Source organism: Pteropus alecto, unplaced genomic scaffold (assembly GCF_000325575.1).
Source record: "Pteropus alecto unplaced genomic scaffold, ASM32557v1 scaffold98, whole genome shotgun sequence".
NCBI lineage: Eukaryota > Metazoa > Chordata > Mammalia > Chiroptera > Pteropodidae > Pteropus > Pteropus alecto.
Window position 1 is genome coordinate 23,248,266 of NW_006443570.1, and position 15,444 is coordinate 23,263,709.

Below are 15,444 nucleotides of genomic sequence, written 5' to 3' on the forward strand. Positions count from 1 at the left end.
GCTTTCTGTGATGATGCAGTGGGACTGAAATTCAGCCCTGTCCTGTACCCCAAGGTGAGCACCTTTACCCCTCCCCTTACTCAGGGCTTTAAAGCTTGGCACAGATTTGCACACCTGTGGCTCTGTAGGAAGGTCTCTGTGTCTTGGTGGGGTTTTATGGGATCTCCACGATGAACTTCCATGTCTCCCCTCTTCCTGCTCACCCCTTCACAAACCAGTCCACTGAGAACCCATCCTTAGCCATTTCTGGGTCTCTGGCTGCCTGAACTGGTCCCCTGCTGTGTGGAGGTGGCAGAGGTGTAGCAATGTCGTGGCTTCTCCACTTCACTCTGGTCATACCTCCCTGAGGCCAATGCTGGGGTGGGGAGTGGTTCTACTTCTGGCTGGGGGGCTGGTGCAGACCTGGCCAGCCCTCATGGAGGGGTAGGGGGCAGAGGCAGAATTCCACTAAAAAAATAAAAGGCCGGACCGCACCTCCTCATTGCCAATGCTACCACAGTTCTGAGGCCTTACAGGCCCCTGCCCGGCCCTAATTATTAAACTGGCTGGTTCTCTGTTATCCGTTTCCTGAGGATTGGCCTGATCTTGACCCCAGTTCTGATGTGGGTGTGGGAGTGGGGGAGAGGAGCAATCATAACAAAACAAACCAACAAACCCACTTGAGAACAATTATAGCACGACAGGACTTAAATCACCCACGGACAGTGAACTGCTTTAGATTGGCCACAGGAAGAGACCCCGTGCATGAGCCAGCAGGGTCTGGAGAGAGAAAATGGAAGCAGAGCTGTGCTTCTGAGCTTGCACGGTGGGCCAACTCGGTGGCAGCTGAGGCTTGCTGGGGCTGGTTCAATCCATTCCCCGAGTCCCAATTCTGACTACCAAGAACCACGAGGTGAAATGTTTGGTGGGAAAGAGAGGCCCTGTCCTGGCTGGGAAATCCAGAACTGCCTGGAACAAATGCCTTAAGTTCATGATTGGGCAGGACACGCTATTTATCCTTGTGCAGTGGCTGAGCTAATGGCACGGTCCTCTCCTGCATGGGGAATGCGCCAGAGCCCTTCTTTTCTCAAGCACCTCTTTTTAGCCCTCGGAGCATCTGTAGGCACTTAGCAGTAATATGCTACACTCCACTGAACATTTTCTATCATTCAGACTGCCCTCCTTTTTATAATTAAAGCTGAATTAGTGAGGTTTAACCAGACATTTAAACCCCATCATAAAGGCCTAACTTAACTACAAGTTTGGCAATTTTTGTTGTCAAATCGTATCCACTGAGAGAACCCAATAACGCTCATTTGCATAGTTCTTTCTATAACTTGGAAAGCCTCCTGCTCTGGTAATAATGGAGGAGCAGCTGTATTTTCATGTTTTCTATATTTGAAGGACTGCTTAGTCCGGCTGGGATGTGAATCTGGCCGAGATATGTGTATGTGTGTGTGTTTTTAAAATTCACAGAGTTTAGAACGTTCCTTGGAACATCTCCATGGCTGGGCGCCTCTTCCCTGGCAGGGCAGCTGCTCTGCTCCTTTGACTCATCCCAGGCTGGCGTGGGAGGCTCCCTCCGGGGTCAGCCAGCAGCACTCTTCCAGGGGGAGCTGAGATGTGTCTATTTCCCCAGGCAGCTGAGAGCCTTACAGAGAGATGTAGTGGGTGGCTATCTAACATGGGCCACACATTCTGGCCGACAAGTCGTGCCTGGTTTGTTCTTTCTGTAGCATAACATGAGGTCAAATCCCTCCTTTTTATTTCAGAGGTTACTCCCATAGCATCCAAATCTTCTCTTTCCCAGAAAGCTGTTCCACTCAGATCTTTCGGGGGTGGGGGGGGGAGGGTTACATAGATAATGATGATGATAGCTGCTCTGTGCTCAGCACTTTATGTGCCTGATCTCATTGAATCTTCATAACCATACATCTCCACTTCATGAATGAGGAAACCGAGGCCCAGAGAAGTTAACTGACTCACTTGAAGCTACACAAGTAAAAGCAGCGGATCCAAAGTTAGAGTTAAGTGTTTCTGACCCAAGATACCAACTCTTTGAAGCACAATAGAAAATTAGATAGAACCAGTGTAGGGTTTTTTTCCTTTCTTTGCATATTGTATTGGAGTTTGTCCCTCTTTACAGTGGTCTCCTTTTCGGCCTCTTATTTATGGATAAAGGGGGGTCAAAGTCTGGGTGGGAGCAGTACCTCGTCAAAGTCACGTTGCTGATGGCAGTTGGAATTAGAGCTAGTATCATCCTTGCTTGTCAGTTTTGGGGTCCTGGCTTCACTTTTTACACCACAGATAAAACATTGGGGTAAAGTCAATTGCCTGAGTCTTGTGGGACTCCCTGTGTGCCCAAGCTTTGGCTGGCACATCTGGATGGGGATGGAATAGGTGAGCCAGAGGTTTGGCCGTTACTGGGGGAAGCCCAGTGTTGAGAACTAGCTGAGACCTTGGGAGTGTCATCCTGGCCATCGCCTTCTGACTTTACTCTTTCTCTTCTTTCCCATGTGTCGATGTCTTGTGCTGGGCACATTCTCTACTGAAGTGGGTGCTTCCCCTTCCATTTGCTTCCTCACTTGCCTCCAAGTTGACAATCTGATTTTTTCTTCCCACGTTTTCCAGGCCTCCCAAATGATTGTGTCCTATGATGAACATGATGTCAAGAACACATACAAATTTGGAGTCATTTATCAGAAAGCCAGGCAGGTAAGAACCTCAAATTCGTACCAGTCACTATATGCTGCGGCTTCTCACCAGGGACTCATTTTTCCGTCCCCCAAGCACAGGAGCCCTGCACTAAATATTCTGGTTACAATGATCACATTTCAAGTATGAGTTAGACTGGAGGTGGTAGAATCTTCAAGGTAGACTACTCTTCACGCAAAGGCCTGCAAAGCCTTCAAATGGTAATGTAGTGTTCCATACAGTAAATTCTAATTATTTCAGCTACTTCAGTTTATTTTTATCTCTGGGCTGTTGGTCATAAGAGAAATCAGACTGGTTAGAGGGACTGGATTAGCACAAGTGGTTCTCTCCTTGCCCATCACCGTCCCACCTGGAAATAGCTTTTTCTCCCCAGACTTCAGTAGTATGCTGGAGCCAGCCGTGTGCCTCTTCTCCCAAGTCTGTGTTCAGCAACATCACATTTGTAGCTTGACATTACCTGTGGTGGAAGTATTTATACCATGGAAATCAGTAAACATCAGGGCTTCTGTTTTCCCTCATTGGAGAGCTGGTTGTTAAAAAATTTACCAGTACACCACTACTCACCCTCCTTTGTCTCCCGTAGCACTTACGTGCTACTTTTGGAGTTAGTTGACCGAATAGTTTCTCCAGGTGTGTTCCATGAGACACTAGTCTGGTGAGGTACTCTTGTGAACAAGTGACTTGGAGGGGGTTCAGTTGTGTAGGAACATTTTAAAGGCTCTAAGAATCCTTAAGGTAAAGAACTCTTTACCACTTTGTTGAACTCAGTGTTTTCCATACTTATTTGACCACGTACTACTTATCTTTCCTATCATGAATATTTGTTAACATCCTGAGAGTGGCCTGATGAACACACTGATGTTTCCTCACCTAGGTTTTATGAAAGAAGGATCCACACCCATTTTATCTTTGTATCATCCAAGATCCTAGGATAGTGACTTTCTGTAAATATACTCAAAGTTTTTTAAATTAATAAATGAGTAAAAATTTGGCCTTGCTAATGGTAGGTCGATAGTACCTTTCGGTATTATCTATGCTTTCTTTTCCTTTTTCTTTCTTTCTTTTTTGCATGCCAGTATCTTTCTGGGCTAGATGGTAGCTGACTTTCTTGTCCAAAGATATTAGACCACAAAAGACATGTGTTTGCTTAAAAAACATTCTAATTAAATGAAGAGTTTAGGAGCTGAAAGAACAACACAGATGAACCTTATAATTTAAGGGAGATTATTTAGGTAGCTGCTCTGATTATTTTCACATATTACATCTTTATATTGTACAGCTCTGCTAATATAACCCACCTAATTAAAGTTCTTTGCTTGTGAAATGTACCATAGCAAATCTCATAAGGTGATTATAATCCAATGTTCCAGCAAAGTTATAATTACAGAACATTAACCATCCACCTCTGAGAAGGAGTCTATCTGTCTGTTGTTTATGTACCTGATGCTGCTAAGGCAGGGTAGGGGCGTGCAGGGAGATAATGTTTTTGAAAAACTCGGCAGATCGTTATTTTGCAAACCTTTTAAAAAAACATTTAATATGAACATTTGTTGCACCAAACCCATATGCTAGTCGTAGGATATAAATAAGCTCATCTAACTCTCCTCTTTGTCAGGTACCATGCTAAGCACTGTGGGGGATACAGTGATAACTAAAACTCCCTTCCCTGAGTGTGTGATCAAGTTCAAGACCAGCATAACAATAAAGACAATGCTAAAACCAGGTTAGCAGGCTGGGTGTAAATCCTGGAGAGAGGTGCACATCCCAGAGCATAAACTGGATTGTTTTCCCAGTAAAAAGTGTAGATTGCCTGCAGGCAGCTGTTCTCCCACACTCTACCCCAATGACCTGGGGCGAACAGGATGCTAGGCTAGAGTTGGGATGCCTTCCTGGAATGCTGTAGAACTTTCTTTGTGAAGGGCTAGATGGTAAATATTTTAGACTTCCTGGCCTCTACTGTCTCTGTTGTAATCACACAACCCTGCCTCTGTAGTGCAAAAACAGCCTGAGACAATACATAAATGATTTGGCTTGATTATATTCCAATAAAACTTTATTTATAAAAACAGGCAGCAGGCCAGACTTGGCCTACTGGACATTAATTATAGTTTGCAGACCCCTGCTAGAGAGAAGTGTGTCCCAAACTTCAGATATTCACAAACCATACTCAGTATCTGTATATCATTTGTTCCACTGTTATAGATTTTAGTACAGCTCTGCTATAAACTACTTAATATGTTCTCTAAAACTTTTAAAAAATTTAAATGCCGTTATTTTAAAAAAAATAAATTTATTTATTTAAGTTAGTTTCAAGTATACAGTATATTGGTTAGACATTTATAATGTTCATAAAACGATCCCCCCAGTTGCTGCCTCCCTCCCCTGGCCCTCCACTTAACCATCATATTAACTGCATTCACTCTGCCATGCTCCCCATGCCCAACTATCAACTACTAATTTGTACTTCTTTAACCCTTCATCCCATTCTCCCAGCCTCCTAACCCCCCTCCCCTCTGTCCATCACCAAATTGTCCACTATATTTGTGAGTCTGTTTTTGATTAGTTTGTTCTTTTTGTTCCGTAGATACCGTATATAAGTGAAATCATATGGTATTTTCCTTTCTCTGTCTGACTTATTTCACTCAGCATAATAACCTCTAAGTCTATACATGTTGTTGCAAATGGTAGGATTTCTAAATGCTGTTATTTTTAAAGGAGATTTTATATTGATACTCTAATTGGAAAATTGGTATCATTTGAATGAAACAAAGATAATCCTAAGCAGAAATACTATAAACAATAAAAGTTAATGAAATCTAACTAGATTCTGTTGCTTTTTGAGTGCTTGGAACTTTGGATCTTGTTTTTTTCTTGTTATGAAACAGGCATTGGGGTGTTAATGAATCACTCATTGGAGACTTTCTCCGTGAAGTGATTGTACAGCATCTTTGTGTCATCTGAAGCTGTTCATTGCCGTCTATGGGTGTTTGCAGAGCCACTGAGGGCAGAGCCTATTGATGAGGGAAGGCCACCCAGTGTTTTAAGTCTGTCGCATTTGCAGAGCTTACTATGGTTTTCAGCTTTGCTTTCTGGTTTTTAAAAAGTTATTAAACTTTTATTTTTAGATATATGTAGATTTACATGCACTTGTAAGAAATAATACAGAGAGATCTTGTATACTCTTTATCCAGCTTCCCCCACAGATAATGTCTTAAAACTATAGTGTAATATCACAGCCAGGATGTTGACATTGATGTAATCCCTGGATCTTATTCAGATTTCCCCAATTTTATATGTGCTCATTTGGTGAGTGTGTGTGTGTGTGCGTGTGTGTATTTCATTGTATATAGTTTTATCACATGTTTAAATTCCCCAGTCAAGATACAGAAGAATTCCATCACCCTCTTTGCTTTTGGATAGCTTTGGTTGCCCTTTTATAACCACAACAACCTTCCTCCTGCCTCTGTGCTCCCTTCCTCCTCCAGTCTCCAACTCCTGGCAACCACTAACCTGTTCTCCAATTTCTAAACCTTTGTCATTTCAAAAGTGATTTCTAAATGGCATCCTATAGCATATAACCTTTCGGGATTGTTTTTTTTCCACTCAATGAGATTAATCCAAGTGTGGAGTATATCAATAGTTCATTCCTTTTTTGGCTGAGTAATATTCCATAGTATGGATGTATGTACCACAGTCTGTTTAACCATTCACCCACTGAGAAACAGCTGGGTGTTTCCAGTTTTTGGCTATCACGAATAAAGCTGCTTTGAACATTTGTAGACAGGTTTTTGTGTGAACGTAAGTTTTCATTTCCATGGGATAAATGGTCAGGAGTACAATTGCTAGGTAATTGATAATTATGTGTTCAGTTTTATAAGAAACTGCCAAACTGTTTTCTAAAGTAGTTGTTCCATTTTACATTTCTACCAGCAGTGTATGATTGATCTATTTTCTTCACATCCTTGCCAGCATTCGCTGTCGTTACTATTTTTTATTTTAGCAGATAATGCTAAATATGTAGATATGTAGAGATACCTCATTTTTTTATATCTCATTATTTTACTTTGCATTTCTCTAATGACTAATGATGTTGAACATCTTTTCATGTGCTTATTTGCAATCTGTATATTCTCGTGAGTGAAAGGAGTGTACATGTCTTTTGACTGTTTTCTTTTTTTCTCCTTTAGTGTGGTAATAGCAACTTTAATTTGAAGATTAATTGGAATAGATCCTAATCCTTAGAAAATAGAAGCAGAAGAGGCTACTACTTACAACCACAATTTTATATATCTCCGAACAATACAGAAATATTATAAGAGAAAGAAACTAGATTAAGAAGGCTGACTGTTGACTATTTTCTAATTGGATTATTTTTTACTGTTACGTTTAAAATTTTTTATAATAGCTTTATTGAGGTATAACTCACACACCCTACAATTCACAATGGTATGTGAATTACATCTCAATAAAGTATGCAGTTCAGTGGTTTGTAGTATATGCATAGAGTTGTGCAACTATTACCACTATCGAACTCCAGAACATTTTCCTCACCCCCCCAAAAAACTTTATACTCATTAGCAGTCACTCCTCATCACCACTCTGTCTCCTGTCAACTACAAATCTACTTTCTGTCTCTATGGATTTGCCTATTCTGGACATTTCATATGCATGAATTGTAGTATGTGGCCTTTTATGTCTAGTGTCTTTTACTTAGTATATGTTTTCAAGGTTCATTCGTGTAGTAGCATGTGTCAGTACTTCATCCTTTTTATGGCTGAATGATATTCCATTGTATGGATAGACCACATTTTGTTTATCCATTTGTCAGTCGATGGACATTTGGGTTGTTTCCACTTTTGGGCTATCATGAAGAATGCTGCTATTAACATTCGGATACCAGTTTTTGTGTGGACTTGTTTTTATTTCTCTTGGGTATATTCTTAGTAGTAGAGTTTCTGGGTCATATGGTAACTCTATGCTTGGCCTTTTGAGGAACTGCCAGACTGTTTTCCAAAGTGATGACACCATTTTATATTCCCATTAGCAGTGTATTTTTCCACATCCTCATCAACACTCGTTGCTGTCTTTCTTTATGATTCTAACCATCCTATGGGTGTGAAGTGGTATCTCATTGCAGTTTTGATTACTATTGAGTTTTAAGAGTTCTTTATATGTTCTACATACTAGTCCTTTGTCAGAAGTCCACCTATTCATTTTTCATTTATAGATCGTGCTTTTTGTATTGTCTAAGAACTTTTCAATTCAGCTTGGCTTTCTGAACTAACCAGCAGCCTTTGTTCAAAGCTAAAGCCCTCATTAACTAGCCCCGAAAATCCAGCTCTGTTGAGTGAGCCTCAGTCCTTCCTCCAGTGGAGGACAGAGCCACTGGATGATGAATGTGGTAGAGGATGGGGAGAAGGGGACCAGGTATCTGGACAACCACATTTCTTCCCTTGGCACCAAAAACGCTTTTCCTAACTCCTGCCCTGATCCTGTTTCAATTCCAGACCCTGGAGGAGGAGCTGTTTGGGAACAATGAAGAGAGCCCAGCTTTCAAGGAATTCTTGGACCAGCTGGGGAAAACGATCACACTGCAGGATTTTAAAGGGTAAGTTTTAGCCAAGTGATTGCTCCAGCTCCATGGATGAGGCCCTAGAGGAAGGACAAGGGGCAACAGCCGAGTTTCAGGGAGAGCATATGAGAGTTAAACACACACAAGAAATGAGATTGTTTTTCAGCAAGTGATCAACACTTATTCCTAAGGAAATGGTGGTCTAGGAGATAATCCAGAATGGCAGATTATCTGAAAGGTTTTGACATTTGGCCTTAGGATGCATGCTGAAACTGCTCTACCTCAGATTTGCCTTCCTAATTACATTTGGCTCAATCTGACTGTGAAACGAATCTATCTTCCCTATCACTCACCTGCCAGACATTCAGGAAAGAGAGCTCTGTGCAGTTTTTGGGGAAATGACCCATTTTGGATAACAAAAAGAATGAGTAATTAAGAGTTGGTGGAAATACGATAATCCATCTGGCAGGAATCTATGCAACAGTCTATGGTTCTTTCATTTATCCTGAAGAAAGGATATCAAGGCTACTGCTTGGAAGACTATGGCCCTTGAATTTCCTTGGTAAAGGTAGTATTTGTGAAGCGCCTTCAGAACTGGCCAGCCTGGCCAGTTCTGGCTGCACATGGCTGAGCCCTTAGAATTCCCCACTCCAGCAGCCAAATTAATAGGATTTCTTAACATGTGAAAGCAACTAGCTCTGTGCCTGGCAGGTAGTAGGTGTTCAGTAATTACTTTCTTGGTCTGCTTCCTTCTCTCCTTTTCTTCCTTCTCCCTTTCTCCCCATCTTTCTTCATCTTTCTTCCCCTTTAAAATCATCATTGCCGCCTGGAATCAGTCACACATGGGTTATAATCCCACCTCCACTACTTATTAGCTCTATGACTTCGGACATAGAGTGGCTTAACCTCTGCAAACCTGTTTCCTCATCTGTAAAAAAGGGAGATAAAGATAGTACTGATCCCACAGGTTGTTGGGAGATTAAAATAGATAAAATAGATAATGTTGGGGGATTAAAATAAACTAGTTTAAGCTAGTGCTGTAGACAGAGTAAGCGCTAGTTGTCATTATTGTTATTGTTCTAATTATACCACCTTCCATTGACTCTCAGATGCCATCTTTATAAGATGCATCCTGATTTCAGAGATGTTAAAATGTGAAAAAATGTGTCTCAGACTTGATGAAATATATTAAAGCCAGGAAGGACACCAGAGATCATGTCATCCTATCCCTTTGTTTTATAGAGAAAGAAAACTGAGGCCTGGAGAGATTAAGTGATATGCCCAAGGTCATGTGCTGATTTAGGGGCAGAAGCAGGTCTAGAACCTGGACTGCCTGACTCCTGGCCCATTGTGCTTTCTGCTGTGCTGGACCAAGCACATTTTCTTGCTCATATTATAGTGCCTAGGGGGACTGATGTCCAGGGTCTATTTTATTTCATTTTCCTAAAGGAACCTGTACCCTCCTCTTCTTGCTGAAGAATATGAGCCATTCTAGCAGCTCTATTCCGTAAAGAAAGAAGGGGCAGCTTCCCGAAGCCCACCCAGTTCCTTAGTACTTTTCTGTCCTGCCTGTGAGGAGATAGACAGAGAAGGGACCTCCTTGGATACCTCCAGGCTGAGTGCTGCTATAGTTGGGTCTCCACATCAGGAACTGGCTGGATAGAAGTCAGGCAGACTTTAGATGCTACCACAGGGCTCACCATCATCCAGCAGGATGTCCGGTTGCCCTGGCTCTGGGCTGAGGACTTGGACATGGCCTCGCAGAGAGCAAAGGCTCTTGCCCAGCCTTGAGGGCCTCTGGCACCTGGGACAGCATGTGCCTGGAATTGTGGGTGGATGACCTCCCTTTCCACATGAAACTGTGGTGTAGAGGGGACATAGCCAAGGCTTGAAATGGAAGTTCTGCCTTTGTCTTTTATATAATGGGTTTATAGTTAGAATGCCAGGGCATGTCTGCTCAGAAGAGCAGATCTGCCTGCTTTCTCTGCAACTCAGTCTCTCAGCCCTCAACGCTTCATGTCCTCTCATTCGTTCTCCACCCCCATGTCCTTAGGGAAGGTTGCCAAGTTGCCCACTAACCCTCACTGTCTTTTTTTCTCTGGCACTTGCCCTGTTTCTTTACCGACAGTTTCCGAGGAGGCCTGGATGTGACCCATGGACAGACAGGGGTGGAATCCGTGTACACGATATTCCGGGACAGAGAGATCATGTTTCACGTCTCCACAAAGCTGCCGTTTACCGAGGGAGACGCCCAGCAGGTAACCTGGGTCAGGAGAGCTCTGGGAGCCCCGAGGCGTGCGAGGTGAAAGCCTGCTTCTGGTCCCATCTACCTGAGGGACTGCGGCCCGCCTCCCCATTTTCATAATCAAGAGACCAGTCTGTTCAGCTGTGTTCTTCTTGTCAAAGCATGTTCTGTCGCGTTATCTTGCAAAGGCCACACGTCAACAGCCCTGTGCAGGAGGCGGGACAGGGCTCATGGTTATCCTACTTTGACCGATGAGGAAACTGCAGCTTAGCATGGTTAAAAGACTGTTTCCCATTAAATTAAGGGCAGAGCTGGGAGCAGAGCCAGGGTGCCCTGATCATGTAGAGTGGCGGTGAAGAGTACATGGTGGGGTCTGCAGATGGCAGCTTGAAGCTAGCTCTGCGCTTAGGGGTATGTGATTCTGGGCGAGCCGGTTAACATGTGGCTTCATTTTTCTCATCTGTAAAATGGGGATAACACCATGTCTGTCAGAGGGTAGTTGTGGGGATCACATATGGTTCTGAATTTAGGACTCAGTACGACGCCTGGCTTGTGGCAGGCTTCCTACCTAACAGCTGTTCACTCTCCAGGCCACTAGGCTTTCACTCTCCTTTCCGTCCCAGTAAGAAAGCTGGTTATTACATTAGACAGTCTCTGCCCCTCAGCTTTTCTAGTCTCACAGCCTCATTTCTCATCATACCTGCCCATGGGCAGAAATTCGGCCTCTGCCTCAACCAGAGCACCCTGGACAAGACCTCTGCTCCCTGAGTTTTCCTGCTCACCCTCTAGTTTTCCTGCTCACCCTCTATTTTGCCGCTTCTGACAGCTGCGTGTCCCAGGGAGGGCCTGGCTTTTTTTCACTTTGAGCCCTGAAACCAGCTGCTGATCCCTGGCTGTTGTACCGTTTGCCCCACCTCACTCTTTAGGGCATTTCAGTCTCTAGGAAAATAAAAAAGGAAGGTAGTCCTTTCAGCAGACTCTGACCCATCCGTTTCTGAGCAGGGAACTGGGGAGGGAGCACAGATGTCATATTGTAAACATAGTGCCTGACTTCTTTGGGAAAAAGGAAATTGGCAAATGAGACTGTGATTTGGCTCTAAAATAACTACTGAATGTTCCAGAAACAAATGGGAGCAGGATCCCTTTTGTCTCGTAAGTAGGTTTTCTCTCAGTGCTCTACCCTCAGTCTCTTTTCCCTCACAGCCCTCTCACTCCTGCCCAGCCTGAGGCTGAAGGCTGTTCTCCGCCTGGCTATCTTTCAGTTTCACCTATGTTAAATGGGAAGTATACAGAGCTTGGCTCTCAGCAAGGACTGAATGAATATTAATTTTCTGTTCCCAAGAAATGGGATGACGTGTGTGGAATCAGTGAGACAATTTGTGTAAAAATGCCCAGCATGGGGCTCAGTATATAGCAGGTGCTCAATAAATGAGCAACTCAAATTGAAACATAGGACCTGCATGCAATAGGTACTTAATAAAGAAACATGCATACATAAGCACCTAGACAAGACTTGGTATATAGGAGGGCCTTAACATTTGCAGTCACGCATGGAACAGCCCAGCATGGTTCCTGACACATAGTAGGTGCCTGGTGATCAAGATCGCCTGTGAAACACCTGGCAGTTTGGGATAATGAATCAGGGTTGGATTTCTCTCTCCCCCATGACCTCCACCAAGCCAGGTAGCTCATTTTTCTCTAAGCATGGCTCTTCTCCCCTCTGGTACAGAATTATCTGCCCCTTATCCCGACTTATACACATTTCCATCAAGCGCACCCCTTCCCCAGTCTCCTCTTTCAGGAAGCCTTCTCAGATTACCATCAGGCCTTTGACTTTGCCCTCTTCTCTGCACCCATAGTGCCAGGCATTTGTGTGCAGGAGCTGATTTAGTGCTTGCTCGCTTGTGGCTTTGTTTGTGTTCTCAGGTGCCTTCATCTGTGTTTGTGTCTCTCCCAGATCAGGTATAGTCTCTAGCAAGGCAAAACCCAGCCCTCACCTTTTAACTCTTCTCCCTGAGTCCCGAGTCAGGGCTCTGCACACCATAGAGCTCAGTGAGATGCTTGCTAACCTCTACCTAACAACTTAGACATCTTCCCCATTTTTTTTTTCTCTTTGATGGCTTCTAAAGATCAGAAGAAAAAGCTTCCTGGAGAGCTAGGTCTCAGAGTTCCAGGGTTTATGTATAAAGATAGAATCATGAGGAATTTCCTGTACAGATCTATTCTGCTTTTAGGATGTTCCTAACTGGCTTATAACAATGGATCACTCTTTGTTTAGCTCCAGAGAAAGAGACACATTGGGAATGACATTGTTGCCATCATCTTCCAAGAAGAAAACACACCATTTGTCCCAGATATGATTGCCTCCAACTTTTTACATGCCTACATCGTGGTGCAGGCTGAGAGCCCAAGCACAGAGACCCCATCCTACAAGGTAAAGAAAAAGTCTCAGTGGGGGAAGTACTGGTCCAGGCACCTCACCACACTTTATGAATTCAGTGATATCAAGGAATACCAGCTCTCAGTGGCTCCTCAGGCCATTCTCCAAAATGGCACTTCTAGCTTTTGGTGATTGATTTTCCACGGCTCTCAGGTTTCTGGGATTTGGGAGCTAGACTCTTGGTGGAAAGTGCCTTCTGAGGTCATCTCATCCATCTGGCTGCCTCCAGGCTTGATGAAGCCCAGGTACCCCTTTTTGGCATCTGGTAGTGTCATTCTTTAGAGTAAGGCAGAGCCGCAGAAGAGAAAGAAAGAGAAAGGGGAGAGGACTGTCAAGAAGGGAAGAGGAAGGAGGATGGTAATAAACAAAGGAAAGGAAGAAAGAGAAGTGTTTATGGTGAGAAGGGTGGAGAACAGGGCTTGGTAGACCCTGGGAACTGGGTGGGCTCTGTGGCTTAGCTGTTCTGGAATAAATGATCGGTCTTAATTTGAAGACTCAGGGGGGACTGAATACCTGGGTCTCAGCCTCCTGACCAATTAGTGGTCTTTCAGACTGACTCAAAATCCTCTATTGCAGATGAGCCCATCGTCCTCAGAAGCCCTTACCCTGCCCGCTCCTGGTGGCTGTATCACTAATCCACTCCTCCTCTTCTCCACGAGAAACAATCCCAACCGTGGGGAACAGTTTCTCAATATCACAGTGGTATTGGGGAGCATGAGACCCAAGGAAGATAGAATGAGGAAAGGTTTTTAAGGTGGATGTTAGAAATGTTGAGTTTATGTGCTTCTTTGCATTTTCGGGGAGAATGGCCATAGCTCAGGTTCTCAAAGGGCTGCCTGCCCCGCAAAATATTAGGAACTTCTATTATAGGAGAAGGGAAAAAGAGCCTGTCATTGCTAATGAGAAGCTCTGGGGCCTGAAAATGGTTCCTGTACAATAACGTAGGCTAACGCTGGTTCCTGGGGTTCATGAAGTTATAATGTTTCATGGCCATCTTCACAAAGTAGCAATTTTGCTTGAAGATGTTGGGAAATGGTGTTCTGTAATCATTTTATCAATACAGAGCCAGATATATTAAGTGCAAAATTCACATCAACTTTAAATCCAAATATGAGGCTTCGGAAAAAAAACCCCCAGACCTGCACACCTCTCTCCCATTGTGGAGAGCTGATTCTTTTCCATGTTCATGTTCATACTCCTCTGTCATTGTGCAGTTTTAGCTGAAAAGTTGGAGAAATCATGGTTTGAGCATTTCCTGGAAGGCTGCGGGATCACCCACTTTGACTGGAATGGGCATTCACTTTAAACAGCTGTTGGATTTCTTGGAAGCAGGTTTTATTCAGTCAGTGCCTACTATGTGCCATGGTTGGGGCACGTGGAAGTGACATATAGAACCAGCATTCAGGGAAGGGACAGAAGAGCCAGTGAGTGCAGTTCAGCCCCCTGGCTGTTTAAACAGACAGCTGGTTCTTTTAATAGGCAGTAGAGGCAGAGAGCTCCTGATTGGGATCCTCAAAGTAAAGCTGTGTGATAGGAGTGTCTCCCGGACCGAGCCAGGCAGTCATGTACGTATGTGTGGCTTTTCTGCTGGGCCTCTGCTGGCAGAATGGGGCCTCTTATGGAAATTTAGTATTTGTTTTTAGTTTCTGATAGGAAATAGGGCTCAGCTAACTGGCTTTTCCACTCTCTCAAGAGTTTCATGGAGTGAAACAATACGAATAAAAATCAGAGGTCCAAAAAAAACACCATCCCACCTCTGGCTTTGGTGCTAGAGGTCTTTACCAAGTCTTCTCAGCCACAGTCTGTGGTCCAGGGAAAAGCACTGTCCTCAGAGAGGTGGCGAGAAGCAGATATGTAGGACCCAGAGAAAGAGCCAGGCTGTCTCTGGGATATGAGACCCTGTGCTCTACCTGCCAGGAAAGCATTGAGGTTGGAGGGCAAGACCTATGAATGGGGGTCAATGGGCAGAGGGGGAGACCAGCCTTCCAAGGCGCTCCCCAAAGTTCTGTTCATCCATACTCCCAGCAGCATCCCAGGTGATCAGCAGACTGAGGAGGACCCGGTTAGATCCTTCAGGGGATCCAGGATGAAATGATACCTTAGCTGACCCTTGTGGGCTTAGGGGCTATGGCAAAGGAGGGTGAAGTTTCCCCAGGGGCTGAGCAATGCCCCAGGAAGCCCCCACTAGGAAGAACAAACAACAGAAAGAAGAGGAAAGGAGGGAAGGATGGGATGGGAATGTGCATTAAGGGGCCCCATACTGCTCAGGATCCTGGGGTTCTGGGCCTGGGCCTGGGCCTACCTCTGACTGCTGTGTGACCTTGGGCCAGTTTCTTCCCTTCCTGGGCCTCCTCTGAAATGAGGAGGTTGGACTAGGTAACCTCTGAGTTCCTTCCAGCCCTTACATGCTACAGGAGAGGAAGGAGGGGAGTTGAGAAACAGAGGTGTGTGTGTGTGTGTGTGTGTGTGTGTGTGTGTGTGCGTGTGTGCGAG

General features: G+C 44.3%; 1 protein-coding gene across 9 annotated transcripts in view; it reads left to right on the plus strand.

Annotated features, from left to right (window-relative positions):
* Window positions 1-15,444, plus strand: part of RAP1GAP2 (RAP1 GTPase activating protein 2) — a 194,681-nt gene that overhangs the window by 152,950 nt on the left and 26,287 nt on the right. For all 9 annotated transcript variants that reach the window (XR_003043929.1, XR_003043930.1, XM_025041649.1 and 6 more), the window contains 5 exons: window positions 1-54; window positions 2,611-2,694; window positions 8,202-8,302; window positions 10,395-10,524; window positions 12,790-12,945. Coding sequence is in view for 7 of the 9 variants with exons in the window: in XM_025041649.1 (XP_024897417.1) it covers window positions 1-54; window positions 2,611-2,694; window positions 8,202-8,302; window positions 10,395-10,524; window positions 12,790-12,945 (525 nt within the window). In the remaining 2 variants the exon portion in view is untranslated. The remainder of the gene's footprint in view (window positions 55-2,610; window positions 2,695-8,201; window positions 8,303-10,394; window positions 10,525-12,789; window positions 12,946-15,444) is intronic.